Raw genomic sequence first — 19,900 nt, forward strand, 5'->3', positions numbered from 1 at the left:
ATGTTGTTCTTGCGAGTTGGCTCGAGGACTTCTTGTTGGAGCAGGCATTCTTCATTGAAGTTCAGAAGTGCTAGGGCTGATTGTCGGTCTGAAAGGGAAATACTGCATCCTGAGTCGATAGAAGAATTCGTCCAGTTGATAAAGGGTAGGTTGAAGTCTCCTGTAATGTGCAGTACAGGGGTGCGTTGAATTCCGTTGATGAACTGTTGGAGGGTAGAGAGGCATTCATCAAACTTGTCAAAAGGAGCTGAAGGGGGCCGGTAAATGCCCGCTATCACGATGTTACTGTTAGCTTCTTTACTGTAGATGGCGACAAGTTCACAGTAGGAGTTTGAGAAGGACTTTTTTTCTTCTGCTGTGATGGAGTTGTGGAGATAGGTAGCGGCTCCGCCACAAGCTCGACTGGTACGCTCCGCTCGGTAGCCGGTATAACCTGGGATGTGAACCTCCGCATCTAAGTGATACGACTTGAGGTGGGTTTCCGTCAAGGTGAAGAAAGGAGTGTGGATCGGGTTGGAGCTGATAGACTCTTGGGGGGCTTTCACTTTCCATCGCTGGTTGGTGATGCCAGGATTCATTCCTTAAATTAAATATTGAAGCTTACGCTTCCAAACGAACCAGTTTAACAATCTAGTTTTAAAGCACAACACTAAGTCGAGAGATGATGTGTAAATAGTTATTATCTATGATATAATAGTATCGTACAAATTTGGATATTTTACCGTTTATTCCATTTATCTGCATCTCTTTTTATCTGTTATCTAATCTATGTGACGGTGTTTGTTCTATTATTCAAGTAAATTCATTTTACGTTTTACGTCACGGCAAAGATTTTTGGTAAAAATTATATTTTTGAAATTTTTAAAAATTAACTTATCATCTAATTAATTAATCGATTAATTATCTAATCCAAAGGTTGGCGAATAAAAGTTGTTCTCTTTTATATTTTGAACACATCGGTTCAATCTAGAACCTTCTACGACATTCAGAAGTCGTTTTATTAGCGGAGATCCAATGTGGTAAAAAGTGGTAAATAGTGGTTTAGTTATTCTTTACAAATTTTACAAGTCCAAAATATTGAAAGTAAAATTTTTTTATAAGAATTAGTTCAATATACGTGGAATTTAATTGTGAACATTTTTTATGAAAATATATTTTTTAAATATTTGAAAATTTCTTAATTATCTAATTAATTAATTAAATAATTTATTTTTGAAAAAGTTGTTAAAGAAAACGTTGTTCTCCTTTGTTTCCTAAACACACTGCTTTAAACTAGAATCTTCTAAGATATTCAGAACGTGACTTATTTGCGGAAAACCAAAGTGGTAAAAAGGTGGTAAAAAAGTGGTAATTGTGGATTTTGCTCAAGTCTGATTTTTTGGGACTTTTCTGGAATGATTCCTGGGACCTGTCCCGACCATATCCCGTTAAAATCGCTTTGTTGCGAATTTTGTCCGACAAAGGCTCAAATAAGGACGGATTTGACTGTACTGTATATTCAGGTGCCTTAAAAACCATGTTAAAATTGAGTTAGAGATCTGAAACTTTGCAGGGCGTCTAGACCTTGTCCAAATCGACTGTAAACAAAATTTCATGTTTCAGCAGTATCGGCAAGTGGGTTTTCTGGAACCCCTGTTTTACAACAGATTGTCGTGAAGTATATGTATGTATAGACGCTTTCGCAGTCAATTGTAGCCTACATTTAAGTGTCCGTAGATTCAAAAGCATAAACGTTACAGTCATCTTGAACCACAGGTTTTAAAGATAATCGTTTAAGCTTCAGTTTACATTGTATTGAAAATTAATTTAACGTCATCATCATCACTTGATGACGTCATCAAATTAAGTGTTTTTAAAACTTGATTTTTGACAAAGTAAGAACTTTTCAAATCGATTTTACACCATTAAGGAGTAATTTCATTCAAAATCTGAGGACATTATTACCTTAGATAATTGTTCAAGCATTCCGAAAATCTACCAGAAAAGTTTCCTACCTTGCTCATTCATAAAGATATTTGCTATTGAAGTTAGTGCTTTTTTGAAGAATAATTTTATAAAAACACAAAAGTTGTGAATTAGTATTCTCTGGTGTTGGGCCATCCCTTGGGTTGTGGAGCTCAATTTTGCTTCTTAAAGGTGTAAATTGTGTTATAGGCTAGTTTTAAAGTTAAAAATCGAAAATTTGCACACGTGGGGACACGCCCAAATTGATTTAAAACAGCTAAAATCACTAAAAACTTTGATTTTCAGGGGGGAATGCAACGTCAATTAATGTCAATTAATGTCAATTAATGTCAATTAATGTCAATTAATGTCAATTAATGTCAATTAATGTCAATTAATGTCAATGTCAGTTTCGCAAAATTTTGGAATACTGACATTAATTGACACGATATTTTTCGACCAGAAATTATGTAGCTCTACCATATTTTTAGCACTTTAGAACGTTTATATCATCAATTTATTCACTACTATCACATATGGAAATGTGAAATGTGAAAAAATTCAGATCATTAAACAATAAAACTAAAATAATACGGTTTCCCGAAATTTAATTTTCTTAAATGGGCGTGGCCATCCAAGGGCGTGGTTCTCAACATCATCAGAACTTAAAACCCACATTAAACGAAATGCCTTCATGACATTTATATTTGAATAACGAATCTTAAACAGCTAACATTACTCCTTCATACTAAAAACGCCGATTTTAGATATTTTACCTGTATAAGAAACCAATAAAATATGGGCGTGGCCGGTGGGGACCGAAGATGGAAGAGTTGGAAGCTGAAATTTTTTTGGTGGTCTTTGAACCTAAGGATCAACAGATAAGAACATACTCATAATTATTCAAGGACATTTTGTTTTTTTGAACCGGTCTAACTTACATAGACGTGAATATCTTGAATATTTATCGAATAATGATAATCTCAAATTTTAAGACATATTAATGTCAATTAATGTCAATTAATGTCAATTAATGTCAATTAATGTCAATTAATGTCAATTAATGTCAATTAATGTCAATTAATGTCAATTAATGTCAATGTCAGTTTGGGGTTTTTATGGAATACTGACATTAATTGACGTTGCATTCCCCCCGATTTTCACGATTTTTATCAACTTTGGAGTCCCGTTGTGATCCAAGTTCTTTTTGAAATCTTTTGAAACTTTGCATGCTTATCAAAATATATATTAAATACCACTATGCAAAAATTTACGGTCATTCAATATTGTATGCGCACGCAACGTCCGCTCAAAGTTTGCACGTGCGAAAGGTGAGAATTTTGCTCATTCGTGATTTCGAATAAATTCTGCTTTCCACGCTATTTAAATGGCATTATGTAATATGAATTTAATGCCAACTTGAATGAGTAAAAAGTGCCATATTCAGTCGGTTATCGACAGATATACCTACCTAAACACAAGGAAACGTTTTCAAAGGCAGAATTTCGAAATCGTTGAAATTACCTCCTTATTAATGAAGTTTCGACTGTGTAAATTATCCTGACATTATAATCAAAAAGAGATGATATTTGACCAAAACCCATAATCATGGGTAGAGTGTACCGCTGCCAGTGTCTCTCTTTTCCAAACAAAAGGAAATGATATTAATTAGAGGAACCGTCCGCTAATGCAAATTGATACCGAGAATGAAATCGGTCGCTCGCTTTTCCCATTTAATAAGCTTTATTACAATTCGTAAGCCGTGAATGAATGGGAAAAGCGAGCAACCGATTTCATTCTCGGTATCAATTTGCATTAGCGGACGGTTCCTCAAATTAATATCATTTCCTTTTGTTTGGAAAAGAGAGACACTGGCAGCGGTACACTCTACCCATGATTATGGGTTTTGGTAAAATATATATATACTTGACATACGTTGCATGCCACTTTTCGAGCGTGAAGCGCGCACCGCCGCATATCTCTGATATTTGGGATATATACGTAACATGTACCAAATATATACAAGAGAATGAGAATAAAATTGCAACCACTATAAGTATAATAAACAAAAAAATAATCTCCGCAAATCTCCAGAATGAGATTTTAAAAAAAATGTAAACTAACTCTTATAAAAGTGTTTTGAATCTTAAATACAGTACAATAGACAACATTGTCATTGCTAGGAATTTGTTTAGAGGATGCTTTAGGGAATCTTCGTTCATGAGCTTTGGTATAAGGAACCTTTCTAGCTATCTTCAATGTTTGTATAGGACGTGTGCGATGATCTGTCCAATATCAGAAAAAGTTGACACACGTTGCATGCCACTTTTCAGGCGCGAAGCTCGCGCCGCCGAATTTTCTGATATTTGGGATACGAAACATTTTTATTTTGTTTTTTTAGAGAGGCTGGGCCAAGATAGCCCACGAGAGGATAGCATTGAGATGCTCTGCCTACCTCTGGGGAGTGGCAACCCTGGGGAAGGTTGCCGGTGAAATCAGAGTGAATGGTGGAGGATGGTGTAAGAAGTGATTGTCGACAATAAAGACAGAGTGACGTCCAACCTTAATTATCTTAATAATGCCTGCTCAGCTAAGTCAGTGTATTCGTTTGATTTTAAGAAACTGTACACCAACCTTCCCCATGATAAACTTATTGAGAAGTTATCATCTTTAATTAAATTATGTTTTGAGGAAAAGAAACTTGACTTTATCAATATCAACGACCAGTTTAAAGCAAGATGGTCGGGAGTTAATAAGAATAAGTGGTCTTTTACATACGTAGTGACCTGATAGATATGTTTAAATTCTTAATGGATAATATTTATGTTAAGTTTCGAGGTGTGATCTACAGACAGGTAATTGGTATCCCAATGGGATGTGATTGTGCTTCCCAGGTCGCAGACCTTTTTCTATACTGGTACGAGCATAATTACATCACATTGCAAGTTAAAAACAACAACCCTGTGGTTCACACTTTGAAACACGCCAGTCGATACATTGACGATTTAACCACCCCCAACATCACCAATAAGACTGTCGATATTATTTGCAATGATATTTACCCCGCAGAGTTGAAGATTATAGTTACAAACTCTAGCAATTTATCTACGACTTTTCTTGATTTAGACATTAATATTTTGAACAATCGTTTCTACACTAAATTATATGACAAACGACTTGACTTTAGTTTTAAAGTCGTTACTTTTCCTAACCTTCGCTCCAACGTACCTGTTAAACCTTCGTATGGAGTATTTGTAGGTGAATTATATAGGATATGCAAATCTTCCTCAGTAGTTACTGAATTTATTCATGATGTTAAATTATTAATTGATAAACTGATTACCCAGAATTTTGAGCGGAAAATCTTACATAGATATCTTAAATTATTTATTAATAGTCAGCCAGCGTGTATCCTCAGACACTGGCATATTTTCACAGTTAATGACTTCATGTAATTATAGTGTGTGTGAAGCCCTCTTGTAATTCCTTATGCATGTTACCTTTTGCCTTTCCCCTTTAGCCATAATTTCTTTGATCGTATCGGTACAGTTTTATTTTATTTACTTTCACAGTTTTTTGTTAAACTTTCAAGCGGTATACTAGTTTATTTACTATATTCTTTCATACTTTTATTTAAGTCTAGTTATTAGTTATACATTATTATATCATATTTTATTGATCTAAGGTGTAGTATTGCCAGATCCTAGTTCATTTTGTAACGGAGTTTTATACTAACAGGAAACGATGTAACAGAGTCGATATATTTTAATGTTGCCATGGGGTGGCAAGTCCCCATACATCGCAGTCCGGTAGTTTCATTGCGTCTTAATATGAGTCAGAATCGATACGCTTAAATGCCAGCTGGGTTTGAAAAAGTAAAAACGAGACGAGACAGCCTTCGAGACAGCCTTCGAGACAGCCTTCGGTGGCGCGCGCTTCACGCGCGAAAAGTGGCATGCAACGTATGTCAAAGATAATACTTTAAGTCACCCCGGTCTGATCCAGCTCTTCCGGCACAATTAAGCGTTTGGTGCGGTTTGCCAAATTGACAATTGTGGTGATGTGTTGGTTATCGAATTTATGTCATTGATTGCTACACGTTGTATACCTCGGCCGGCCGCGCGCGAAGCGCGCGATCAAAAGGGGTTGCAGCGTGTGTCAAGTCATTGACAGAGAGGTTATAGTCCTGGATCGAAATATTGACCTCTAATTTGGGCAATGGCCGGACACTGTCAAAGGAAGTGTGAGACAGTTTCCTCTCCGCCGCCGCACAGTACATAGGACGAGCACTGGTGTTAGATTTGCAAATGGTGTGAAGGTGTTTTTTTAAGCCGCAGTGACCCGTGATGAGGTGAACTGCAGTTCTGTAATATTGTCTGTTGTAGAAACATACGAATAATATAATGTTTTACTTTGTGTTACTGGCTGGCGGTGCTCAGCCTGTCAATCCGCAGAACCTTTAAGTTTATGAACATGTTTATTAACATAATAGCCTGGGGTCCCCGGTACACTTTGTAGCTTTTACTAATTCGCTCGCCCAAAAATTTCACGTGACTTAATTCTGGACCTCATTATAAGTATAACCGGCGTCCGGCGCATAAGTGCAATAATTCGTACTGAAGTTTGAAATTTGAAACGGGATGAAGTTCAAAGTTTTAACTGCTAACACTATAACAACTTTGAACTTAAAGATTGATAGGTAGCTTCTTGGTGTACTTCAGTGTATAAAGAGCTAAAGTTCAATTACCGTGCCTTCCAGTTCAACAAATATTAAATCAATATGTTAACATGAGTAGTTTTAACATAAATATAACTATAAGGACATGTATTTGTAAAACATAAGGCGGCAAATATTTTGTTAAGAAAGCGTAGATTTAACTCTCACGCAAATAAATTATAAGGCGGAAAATATTATGCTAAGAAAGCGTAGATAAGTTGTATCACGTGGTGACCCCCACGGTCGCTTCACTGTAGAGTTTCGACGATACAGGCGGGTCATACAACGTATGACAATAGATAAGTAGATTTAAGTTATTTAAGTATAACTATAAGGACATGTATTTGTGTAACATAAAGCGTAGATTTAACTCTCGCGCAAATAAATTATAAGGATGCGAATATTTTGCTAACAATGCGAAGATTTCATTCTCGCGTAAACAAACTAAAAAGGAGCGTGCAACAGTGGCGTAACGAAGGGCCCTGCTGACCCCGCTGTGCAGGGGGGCGCCGTCTTAGGGGGGCGCCAAATCGTCGTTTGAATGTGGGACAATTTCGAAAACTTAACTAAAGTACTAGCAAAAATGCGCGTTTTGCTCTAGATACACACTTTTTTAGAGATTTTTACCGGCGTATCTTCTAAAATCACCTAATTTGTTCAATTTTAGGGAGGGGCACCAAAAGGGGGGGGGGGGCGCCAACAGGGGGGCGCCTTTTCGGCAGGGGGGCGCCAACAGGCAACGTTACGCCACTGGCGTGCAACGCGCGTCAGACCGTTTGGCAAATATTTTGCTAAGAATGCGCATTTTCCTAACGTAAAATTTGCCTCCTTATGAAATATTTGCATCATCACACGCAGCCTGGCAAATACATCATAACAGTACGGCGCATATTTTGCTAAGTAAAGATGGCAAATATTTTGTTAGCGCGGCAATTATTTGCGTAACATGGCAATGTTGCAACCCGGGAGGGGGCTTTGAAGGTTAAAGTACCTATTTGGGAAACATCAAAAAACGCAAATAATACTTTCGTATGGAACTACAAGGACTCTATAAAGCAACGAAAAAGAACAAAAGATCTTATTTTCGGGATATGCGAGTGGATGCAGTTGACCCCTCCAGAAGTCTTAGACTTTACTGTGTTCAGTAATGTCGACAGAAGTGTAGTCAGTAAATATTCATGTTATGAGAAGCTATCGCCTGAAGAAAAAGAAAGTATACTGTTCATGGACGATCTCGAGGGGGAAAATTCAAACTTGTCCCAACGCTTGGAGATTAGCCAGGAAAGTTCACAAGATGGGTTCTGGAAAAATCTAATCGGTAAGGCAGTTTCTTGTTTCAGAGGCTCTCAAGACGGTTTGGTTAAGGAAACGTTAATGATGATTTTGTTAGGGATGTGGTGCTACGATGACATAAACGACAGAATAAATTTGAAAAAAGTCGACTTGTCCGAGACTATCAAGGATGTGGATTGTCTATTAAGGATATCAAAAATATCAAGAGTCAGTTCAATTCAACAGCCTGTATCTTCGTTTGTTGTGGGTGCAACCAAAACTTTACGAATGTTGAATATAGAATTCATAACAAAGAGCCAAAAGTCGGTGCTGACGAATAAAAAAAAGAAGCTTTGGATTAATGGCCCGGCGGGGTCCGGGAAAAAAATTGCTTATAATGGGGAAAGTAGTGGAGTTATTGGAGAATTCTGAGGAAAAAGTAGTTGTCGTGGTCCTTAACGAAACTGTAGCAAAATATTACCAGCAACATTTAGAAACTGCAAATGTCAGCTCCGTCTTGTATGAGTACATTAATGAAGCAAGTTTTGAAGCAGAAACAGAGTCCAGAGTATTTATTGTACACTACAAAGGAGATTTTGTGAAAGGAAAACTGGAAGTTGATGAATCTTACAGACTCGAATCAATCACAGCTATATTAAAGACAAATAACCATGTCTTTTTGGACGATTTCCATGGTTTGACAGCTGGAATGGCACGCAACTCAACCGTAGATCTCTACAGTATCGTCTTTACTGAGCTCAACTCTAGTTCACCGGGACTATTTTGGGTGACCTACGATATCCTCCAGGATGGATTTTTAACTCAGCATAACCGAACCTGCTTTACGATGAGGGAAGTCATGAAAAATGTGAAAGATAAGGAATGTTTCCAGTGTATACCAAATGTGTTAAGGAACAGTCGTCAGATAGCCGACCTGTTGTCCTCTATTAGGGCGCTGAGATTGGAGAATGAAAGAAAGGAACTTTTAAAATATCATGATGTTAACAGTTTTCGGGGTGTAGCGGACATGGACATGCCAACTGAGGAGCACTTCAAGACATTTTACATGTACATGGCGCTTGATCAAGAGATTGGGCATTACATTCATGGCCTGAAACCAGTTCTATATCAACTTCTCACCCTTTGGTCAAACAAACTTGCCATAACAGCCATGGTGAGTGAGATTTTAAAAGCACAACTATCAAAACTTGGTTCTACTGATGTTGCCATTGTGGTTAATCGAAATATTACTTTTAGTAAGATCGAAAAAGGGGAGGACGATTTAGACTGGAAAGAGGAGTGTGAGAAAACTCTCGGTGGTTTAGATTCTCCATCGCAGGCCTCTGTTCACAATTTTGATGAGACTTTCTCCGCTGAGTGGCCAGCAGTTATATGCAACGTTGAATTTTCCAGAAGGATGTTTTGTCATGAAAATAAGGTAACAATGTCTGCTTTAAATGAATTGTCAAATGAAGACGATACCATGGATCAACTTTTATCAAAACTTTACATTACTGTTTCAAGAGCCCGGGTTTATTGCTGCCTAATTTTTGTAACGAGAGATTTGAATATGTTTATTCGTCCGAAAATGATGAGGCGAGTAGGTAAATTTAATAATTTTATTGAAAACACCGGAAAGGCAGCATTGGAATCATTTTGTAAGCTCGAAAGTACCTTGTTAAAACATATGACTAACGAGGGTAACTATATGTGTGAATCTGAGAGTGATAACGAGATGTGTATGTATGCAGGCGACTATTGCTCACTATTACATCAAGCTTTTAATCTTACTACACTATCTTCAACTCACCCTGTATATATAAAGCGAGACGATATCCGTACCATTTTACAGACACCACGGTATTAACTTAAACACGACGTTCCGCAAAAACCGTAAAAGATATAAAACTGAAACTTCTTTGACTGGGTCAAAAGCCTTAATCGCCTTCAAATCAGCATGAAAAAATAAAAAATGTGCCAAGGAATAAGAATTTTAGTGCCCAAAATTTGGACCCCCCGGCCCCCAGTGATGTCAAAAACACGAATTAAATAGGTAATAATTATTTTAGTCTCTTGAGTCTTGACACCATTTAGGGTTAGACGGGTTCCTGCTAGTATTAAGTAATTCGGAGTAATTTGGAGTAATTAATGTATTATCAATATAGTGCTAGCTATCAATAATTTTTCGGTAGTTCGTTGAGAAAATTGATTAATATTATATACATGATTGATGATATAGATTATTGATTCTTTAGTGTAGGCTATTTTTACTTTTATATTTAAAGTGAACGATCCATCATTATAATATTTATTGATTTTGTTTGAATATTATATAATTATCATAATAAAACTTTACGTAATATCTTATTGAGGCTCATGCCACCGCATCGCAGGTTTATTACCACAACTACTCTTTTAAATTGTATGGTCAATTATACTTGATATATTTATTTAATAACTAATAAAAATATGATATATGGACGGTCTCCGTAATATTCTAAAATTTAGAATCTACAATTTTTTTTCGTAAAAATGTCTCTGTTTCCTCCACTGTAACAATTTAAGAGAATGTAATGCGTCTGACCTAATTTCATTGTTTCACTCAAAACTTACAGAGGTTACAATCTGACAATGAAATCGATAATAAATCAGTAATGTAAATTAATTTTGTCAAAATCGTTGTAGGATACCATCATATAGTCAGCTAAAACAGGCAGCTCCAGTTTAATTAGTTGAGGTATTTACACTGACAGAGTATAAACTGGTATAGACTTACTGTATCAAGTTGCAAGGCTGGAAGGGCTGATAAGCAGTATTTCAAACATTCTGTACCACTTTTGTCCAGCAGATGCTTTAAGATATACTGTCTTACAGCAGAATTATCGGTTTCTGATATCAGTGTCTTCAGAATACCTGCCAATAATCAAAAACTATCATTCAGTAAATTGATCTTAACAATTCGGAAATACGTTGATGGAATTGACGCAAGTACAATTTATAAAAATTTGCAGTTTTATCCAGTTAAGCATTACCTAAAACGTTCCCCTATATTTGAGTAATAACTTGGTGGGTACTCACAAAAGCTGGAAGCTGAGTTTTTGGCAATGAAATAAGCCTCAACGTCCACATCTAGTTCTCTGTTGGAATTATCGTAGAAATCCTGCAATTGTGGTGATTTATAATTCCTATTTTTAGCTTATAATTTATATAATATTGTTGTCGGAATATTGCATCACTTACTCCACCTTCCAATATTCCAGGTATGTGTGTTCAGGCCTCAAAATTCTAACTTTCAGTTTCAGATGGTGCACTTTGAAATTAACAGTCATTCTACTTTAATAACGCTTAAATCAGAGAAATTTGAAATAATTCAACATCATGCTGAGAATACTGATGGGTAATAAATAGGACAATGGCTGCCAACCATGACAGTAGATTAGTTTCAAATTTTCTCCTATTTAATGATAAATCAGGGAGAGGTACTTATCAATAACCGAAAGTTTGGAGTTATCAAGACAATTATAGCGCAGCTGCAGTACAGTGGTATTATAAATACCGTCTAGTAGACAGTAAATTAATAAGTCAAGTTGTTCAATCTTCAATTGAGTTAGGTTTCAAAGTCTTAAATTTAACATGGCGATTTTGAGATCTATGGTACTATCCATGGTGGTGATGTCGGTGGCAAGCAAGAAGGCTGCTACTGCTGACCCAGTCGAGGTCAAGAATCTGAAGGACCTTCTCTTAACTTCAATGCAGAGTATCGTGTCCCTCAACGAGCTCGTCACCGACCTGGCAGACAAAATGGCTCGCTATACAACTTCCATGTCTGACACGAGATCATACGTGAAACAGCTGAAAACATCTGTTGTCGAAGCAATCGGTAAACTGTCGAGCTCGTTCAAGGCGACTCAAGAGGACGTGCAACAGACCAAGGTGGTGGTTGGAGACTTGCAGAAGGACGCGAATCTAACAGCTATCACTGAACAAATCACACAGCTGAAAGAATCGCTGGCGGAGACAAAAGCGGAGTTCGCCGGAATGAACAAAGAAGTGATGGTAGTGGGAGGTGAGGAGGAAGCAGGAGACGCTAAATGTGTGAAAGTCTGCGCTGGAACCACCGGACGGGACACTACAGATTGGGCAGGCTACAGCACACACGGACTAAAACTGACAGTGGACATCAGCAAGTGTGGGTACGTGAAGATCCCCACTATCACCACCTCGGTCGAGGGTAAAGGTTACCACTGGAGGGCAACCGGCACCTCAGCAGTGTACTCCACCACCACTAAAGGGTTCACCATGTATCTGGAGGGTGGAAGAGAACCTGGACACAACCCTAAGGGTGGTAAAGCGGAGGAGTGGGAGTGGAATGTGGAGTGGATTGCAGTTGGGTACACTTGTTAGACTGATATTATTTGTAACTTTTCCAAGTTAATGAGATATTTTTAGTTTTACTTTGAATCGCATGATATAGATCTGCTGTTTCATTTCAAATGCCCATCAGCAAAATTTCAATGAAAATTAGTGAGTTAACCTTGTGACAATATTTTCGGTTCAACTGCAATATGATTATACGAGTGTGCATTTTAAATTGACACAAAGTCAGCCATTAGGCATAAACCTGCAGCTACATGCTAAGGTCCTGGCTAATCTAAAATCTAACCACTAAAAGGCGGGCGCAGTAGAGAACACTTTGTCGGACCAAAGCAACATTCCTTACAGTGACTGTATTCGGGAGAGTTTCTAGGTGAACCATTCTCTTCTCTTCTTCTTCCTGACAATTTAAACCTTTCTTATGGATTCTATGTTAAACATAGTTCCCCAAATAATGATCTGAAGTGAATTGTACACTGTAAGAACAATTAAATCAGTGAATTATATCTGAAATAAAAAAAAGATAAGATGAACAGTTTCAAAACTATAGCATATAAATACCTGATAAACACAAACTAAAGCAGATACGATAGCAGTATTAGAGGGAAGGACTTGACCGATGTCATCGCATATCTTATCAAGCGCTTCTACGTTATACTTTCTGAAATTGCTTCTATTATCAAGACATTTGTGGACCAATTTTACGATTCGCATTAGATAATTTGTCAAGCTCCTTTTTCGGTTTTGGTAAACAGAGTTAACTACAACGCGACGGTCTACAAATCGTATGACTTCTAAAAAATATCCAAAAATAAAAGAAATTGAAGCACAACAAAGCTACTACATCGCATAACTCACCGTACAAGACTTCGAAGAAGGACACAAAGTACCTCCACACTCCCAACAACTCTCAGAACCCCTCTGACAATATCCATCAAGTCGGGTAAGATAAGGTCCTTATCTCTTATCAGTAAAGTTAGATAGTACACCAGTATTCTGTTATCTTGCTGGTAATCCAGCCAAGAGGAGAAGTTACTGAAGCTGGTGTCTTTACCAGATGTAATGTCGCTCGCTACCTGTAATAATACAGGTGATTACTGATTATATCTTAAACTTAAATCCCTTGATAGATCTGTTTATATGCCGTAAGATTGGGGCTAATAACCAGAGAGTTGAATCATGCAAAATCAGCTGTTGGAAATTACCTTCAAATGTTGAGACAGGTCTGCATTCTTTACTTTACAGAACACGGAACTCATTTCGCAAAACCACAACAGATGTTCAGTGATCGTCCTGCCCGATTTTATAATGAACCGATGCAAGAGTTACAAAATTCATTCTTTAAATTATGATTTTTATTTGTGACGTATCCAAAGTGCTGTCAGATGTTTTATATTAATGCTTTTCATACAAAGTTACAACAAAGTCTTCTTGTTATGTATCCTGGGTTTGGACAGGAATCAGGATATTGCCCGCTTAAAATATTTCCATCGCGTTACATAATACTCAATAAATGTATTTTAAAAGCAACCTGTTTGGGGTTGCTTAAAGAGCTCTAACTTTAGTCATTCTTACTGACCTGAGGTTGTCACTGATCGTGTCAAAGGCTAGTACTTTAATTTCAGTGTAAAAGGAATACGCGTTACTCCAAGATATTATCTGCTTACAGCACAGGTCTCCTATTCGTATCTCTACCAGATGTGATACAAAGTTCTTCTTGGTCAACTGTTAATAATGTGGTTACTGGTTACTGGCAAATGGGTAGCTGTAGGTTACTGCAATATAATAAGCTAACAAGGGTTTTGGCAACATTAATAATCTCTGACGAAGTCACCTGACCCTACATCCTACATCCTACCTGAACGGTTTATTAAAGCAATAAAAGTTTGGTAGATATTACTACTTACCTTGACAAGGTCGCCAGCTGTAGCCACAATAGAGGGAGGTAGATTACAGAGATAAGGAAGTACTTCCCCCCACTTATCCAGTGTCCCCTCTAGCTGTGTTTTCAGGTCATTGTCAGGTTCTGCTCGCTTCAGCACCTGTCTTATTATCAGTACTGCACTCTGGTAATAATAGAATATGACGTCATATATCTAACTTGAAGGATCATAATTTGACAATATGATATTTGAAATAACAGCCGATTGTAATTGCAATTTAAATGTGCGAATTTTAAAGCTAAATCAGTTATCTTACATTGAGTTCCATGCTCGATACGTCATGTCACATGACATTGATTGTTTGGCTAATGATATTCGACTTGTCGGGCGTGTTAAAACCTTACCGCAATATTCTGGAAGTTTCCCCCTTGTGGGAGAACCCTTTTCCTGATCCATTTGAACAGAGAGAAAGAATCACTGACATCAGTTTCTTGCAAATCGGGTTTTGTAGATTCATCAACTGACAAGATACTGTAATTTGAGTGTTCCGTTATGTCTGATTCACTGTCAGAGTGAATAGCATCTTGATAGCTAACATCAGGAACATTATCTTGTTCAATCTCCACGCCAGATCCAAGAAGATCAAGACAGCACCCCAGCTCCTTAGAAGCGGTTCCCTTTTGTACCAGTATAAAAAGGGAGATGTCAGGAGTAAGGGGTCGGACTGGTTTGCATTTAACCAGTTCTGAGATCACTCGTCTGGTTGCAGCTGATTTTAGGGACGAATATCCGTCGCAGACAACAACCCCGTGCTGAAAAAGAGGATCGTTATCTTTAAAGGTTTAAACGTTGGAATATGCACTATGGTTTTCAAAGTTTCTTAGTGCTAATATATCAAAATGTATAGATAATCCACGTTCAGCAGGTAATATATTAATTCCACGTCATTTTAGTCGAGAAATTAGAATCCAATTCAAATTGTCACAGCAGAGCAGGTTTAGTTCGAGAGCTTACCTGTAAGGGGCCTCTATTGCAAAGAGAAGACTTAACACTTTCCTTTAAGCACGCCCAGTAACATTGTAACACCTTTTGTGGTGTAGCAGTGTTGTCTAGCACACTGATATTACAGTTGTAGTCGGTTAGGATACCGTCATTAGTCAGAAGGCTCTGCAGCAATTGTGGCTGTACGAACTGGGAGCTCAGAACTAATGGTATGTGGGTTTCCAGACTAATCAATGTTAGCAATAGACTTCTGTAGATATCATCTGAATCTGTTGGTATTGGTAAATGCCTGCTATATCTTTTGAAAAAAACCTTAGCGACATTGTCCAAAGTGTAGGATAAAAGTATATCGAGTTGCTGTGAAATGTCGTAATGTTTTGCTACTTCATCGAGAAGGTCATCATTGTTGGTTCCAAACACCATCTCAGTAGCCAGTACCAATACACATCCAGATTTAAGTGATGATTCGTGACCGGTGTTACTGCTTGTAGGCATCAAAAGATGGCGGTATTTTGAGTAAAACACCTGATCTATCCAGGAGTGAACTTTAGTAAAGTTTATAACGTTTCTATAAGAAAAAGATTTGTTGTTAAGCAATGTGAACAACAGTCCAGGAATTTCCGTTGGAAGACCAATGCTCGCGAGCAACCCTTTAACAATAACGTGATCCACTTCAACAGTTATTAGACAGTGAGAATCGAAACACTCTCTGAGAGATTCGTTCGAAAACTCCACAACAAATCTCACATTTAATGAGCTTAGTTCTCCATCTAAAGTCTTTTCTGTCACAATTTTCAAGATATTTTGGACATCTTCCCGTCTGCTCAATTGAACAACAATTACAACGATATCAGATTGAGAAGAGGCTTCAGACTGTACCAATCTTGCTAACTCAGATACTTCTTGTAGCACGGGATCGTGAGAGATTATCATGCACTGCCTCCCACTCTTCTGGTACAGCATCTTCAAATACTGAACCAAGGTGGACTTTCCGGAACCTTCCTTTCCCCATAAAATCACAGGGACGTCAACCTGCATCCTCAATATCATCTGCATCATGAGGACACAGAATCTTGGAGACATCACTATATTACCATCATCTCCAGGCACCACCACCTCATCTACTTTCTCATCCACTTCCTCAAAACCCAGCATGTTGATTAGAGCACCAGTCACCAGATGATCCTCATCTTTCTGGAGACGACTGGTAATATCAAGGTGCTTGTAGTAGTGTTCACTACACTCGGAAAGGAGCTTCTGGAGATGAACTTGGCAGGGGGTTGCAAGGGTGGAGGTACGGTTACACTCTACTTGTTGCTGAAAGTGTTGGTGACTTTAATCGTTTATTATTTAGTGGATCATATTATATTGAATAACGTTGTTTACTAGAAACACTCGCTTACTTACTATACATAACTAATCATTTTTCATGACTTACTTAACAAGTGCTTAAGATCTTCTAATTCACGTGTGTAAGAATACCTACTAATTATACTAATTTATAATTACCCATTGAACAGCAAGTTTGGGGAACACAGAAAACATCTGAGAAGGGTCAAACTGTCCAGAGAACATTCTTATAACCTGCTCTATCTGATTTGCTATCATCAGCCCCACATTCTTTGTGTAAATATCAAGAAACTTTCCAAAGTTTTCGTTGATATCTGATATCCGTTGGATGGTCATCTCCACAACATGGCTTAGCATCTTGACCACATACCACAGTGTTCGAGTTGAAACACCGTTAAAATATTTCATCAAAATGCTAAAAACTTCTTTATTCTGCAGGACAGTTAAATTGGCAGTGCTGAAAGTGGACAGAGCACTGAATGTATCGGGTGTAGTGTGGTAAGCGTGCAGCACGTGCGCCGCAATCTGCCATTCCTTTACACGAGATATATCGACTGATACAGAGGTGACTTGAGGAGGGAGGGTTAGTGAGGACGTTATCTCATGGGGGGACCGTGTGTAATACCACAATATATCGTGATCTTGATCTAGGTCAAGGTGTGATAATTGATCGGGGGATGTGAGGGTTACCTCGAGGATCAAAGTTTTGAGTCTTCCAGTTGAACTTATTAGAGTTTTAAGAGTTTTCTGCAGTTCGGTAGAAGATTCTGTTACGATGTCTGTTATCAGCAGATGTGGCTTAACCACTGAAATCATAATATCAGATTATAAAATCGTGAGAAACGAAATCTTCAAAAACTAAATTAAAAACAATCCGAAAACTGAAACATTACCAACTTAATTAACATAAAGCTAAATTACCAGATAGTAAATGTAGGTCACTAAAATGTGTAGAAGTAGCTGACAGAGTGTTGGTCCTCAAGATCGTTGATATCACTGTTGACTTTCCAGATCCCTGTCGACCACACACCACAAAAATAGACCTCTGAAATATTTACAGTTATTTTCTGAAGAAAATATAATATATTGTATTTGTGCGTCTAGAAACAAAAATGTCACAAGAAGTCTCTACAAACCTCACATTCGAGAAATCCATGTTCCATCATCTAATTTTACTTCTTTTCACAGCATTTGTTCAGACCACGAATTCGACTTTTAAAATACCATCTCTAGACCCTAAATAAAAGTTTGTTTGAAGAAGAATCTTTCCATGGGATGGCAAGTCCCCATTCATCGCGGCCCGCTAGTTTAACTGGCTACCTACCTAAGCTATGTGACCTATGTTGATTGTTGAGTTTCGTCAAGACTTGACGGGGCCATCACATTTTCTGACCACCGCACATGACAGTGAAGTAAAGTTTCGCTCGTTTCGCCAGCACAGCAGAGAGTTCGTATTTGGACTTTGGAGGAGTATATCCCCTGATTGGCGGCTAATCAGGGAGAGACAACATGAACTTGGTGAACTTATATTTAAAGTGCTCGAGATCTTAAATGACATTCAGATGGTAGGGGATCAGATTGCACAATTTAGGTCCCTGAACTGCAAATGGGTTATCAAACAAGGTGAGGTTTGCTATTGAACTGGCTCTACTTTTTGATGGAATAACTGCTGAATTTCCAAGCCTTTGGCGTGAAATATGGTACAGGTACCATAGTTCGAGACGCACGGAAGTTCGACAAACCCTAAAGTTCGACTTTGTCGAACTTTGGTGCGCTACTTGGACTATAGTTCAACACGCACTGAAGTTCGACAAGACTGTCGATTGTCGAATCTCAGTTCGCTACCTGAACCGTAGTTCAGGTCGTACTAAAGTTCGACAAGAGAACTGCGATTGGGTAGATAAGATGAATCTTCTAATTTAGATTAGCTTTCAACTCAGTTTCATTCTCTTTTATTTCATTACGTTTGAATTTAATGATATATTTTCATTGGACAATTATGAGTCACATATAATAAAGTTTGATAATGTTAATAGAAACTGTACATGTAATATAAATAATATTTAAAGTCAACAAGCAACCATGGATCCAACACACTTCAAATAATCCATTCTTTCGAAGTCATCATAATTTCATAAGTCAGGATAATGTTGTTCAGCCTCCTGTCGTAGTCCTTCCACTTTTTGTGTTGAGGAGGTGGGTGACCAGGAATAAAGGTGATGGTAGAAGACATGATGTTTGATACTAATGTTGTACCTTCATGGGCTTACATAATAGTATATACCATCTCAGCATACGAGCTTGTTATCCCGACTAAATTCCGATGTAATCCCATAGCGTACAGCTACAGTTATATGAGTAGTACCACGAACACCAGCCCTCATGAATACCACATGAACTGTTCGATTACAACGAACTGTTCGATTACAAGCAGTAAATGGAGGGAAAATATTATTATTAACTATATTTGTCGAACATCCGTGCGTGTCGAACCACAGTAACAAACAATGAACAGTGAATCGAATAAAGAGCAAAAATATGTTAATGAAAATTTCACTGATTGATTAATTATAGTTATATCAGAAATATATAGAACGTCCAGATCATAGCTGGTTTTCCCTTTGAGGATTTCCCGATATAAGTTTATATATACATAAGTGCCGAGTCGATTCTTACACAGATGACAGACTGCTGGGCCCATTGGCGAATTTTGTAATATAATTATTTAATCAGTGGGATTTCCATTAACGTATGTGTGTCCTTTATTCGGAGATTACTTATTACATTATGTTGTTTGCAAAATCTGTAATCAGTAACCCGTACCATTTTCTGGTAACGCAAGGGATATTCATTAAAAGATACATTTTAAAATTTAGATTGGCCTGTAATTCAGTTTTTTCATTGAACAATTTTGAGTTAAACCTCAGAACCATCCATGAGTTTTCATTTGGGAGTCTTAAAATTGGCAGATTGCCTTCTTTGTCTGCCTAGTTCTTGTTCGACAACAAAAATACAAATTGGCGAATTTCGTAATACATATAATAATTAATTAATCAGTAGAATTTTCATTTACGTATGTGTGCCCTTTATTCGGAGATTACTTATTACATTATGTTGTTTGCAAAATCTGTAATCAGTAACCCGTACCATTTTCTGGTAACGTAAGGGATATTCATTAAAAGATAAATTTTTAAATTTAGATTAGCCTTCAAATCAGTTTTTTCATTGAACAATTTTGAGTAAAACCATAGAACCATCCATGAGTTTTCATTTGGAAGTCTTAAAATTGGCAGATTGCCTTCTTTGTCTGCTTTGTTCTTGTTCGACAATAAAAATACAAATTAGTTTGATTCAGAGG

At 37.5% G+C, this 19,900-nt stretch overlaps 1 protein-coding gene across 2 annotated transcripts in view; it reads right to left on the reverse strand.

Annotated features, from left to right (window-relative positions):
• LOC134813212 (uncharacterized) overlaps window positions 1–17,787 on the reverse strand; it is a 55,016-nt gene extending 37,229 nt beyond the window's left edge. Inside the window, exons 1-13 of one of the 2 annotated variants that reach the window (XM_063820902.1) lie at window positions 17,679–17,787; window positions 17,464–17,587; window positions 16,702–17,348; window positions 15,205–16,509; window positions 14,595–15,002; window positions 14,215–14,373; window positions 13,887–14,032; window positions 13,513–13,600; window positions 13,166–13,383; window positions 12,869–12,968; window positions 12,597–12,707; window positions 11,012–11,093; window positions 10,710–10,846 (exon numbers count right to left, since the gene is read on the reverse strand). In XM_063820902.1, coding sequence (XP_063676972.1) covers window positions 10,710–10,846; window positions 11,012–11,093; window positions 12,597–12,707; window positions 12,869–12,968; window positions 13,166–13,383; window positions 13,513–13,600; window positions 13,887–14,032; window positions 14,215–14,373; window positions 14,595–15,002; window positions 15,205–16,509; window positions 16,702–17,348; window positions 17,464–17,587; window positions 17,679–17,708 — 3,555 coding nt within the window. In that variant the 5' untranslated portion in view covers window positions 17,709–17,787. The remainder of the gene's footprint in view (window positions 1–10,709; window positions 10,847–11,011; window positions 11,094–12,596; window positions 12,708–12,868; window positions 12,969–13,165; window positions 13,384–13,512; window positions 13,601–13,886; window positions 14,033–14,214; window positions 14,374–14,594; window positions 15,003–15,204; window positions 16,510–16,701; window positions 17,349–17,463; window positions 17,588–17,678) is intronic. The other variant, XM_063820909.1, reaches the window with a different exon arrangement.
• Between the last annotated feature and the right edge of the window lie 2,113 nt (window positions 17,788–19,900).

This window comes from Bolinopsis microptera, chromosome 1, assembly GCF_026151205.1.
Source record: "Bolinopsis microptera isolate Bmic1 chromosome 1, MBARI_Bmic_1.0, whole genome shotgun sequence".
Taxonomy (NCBI): domain Eukaryota; kingdom Metazoa; phylum Ctenophora; class Tentaculata; order Lobata; family Bolinopsidae; genus Bolinopsis; species Bolinopsis microptera.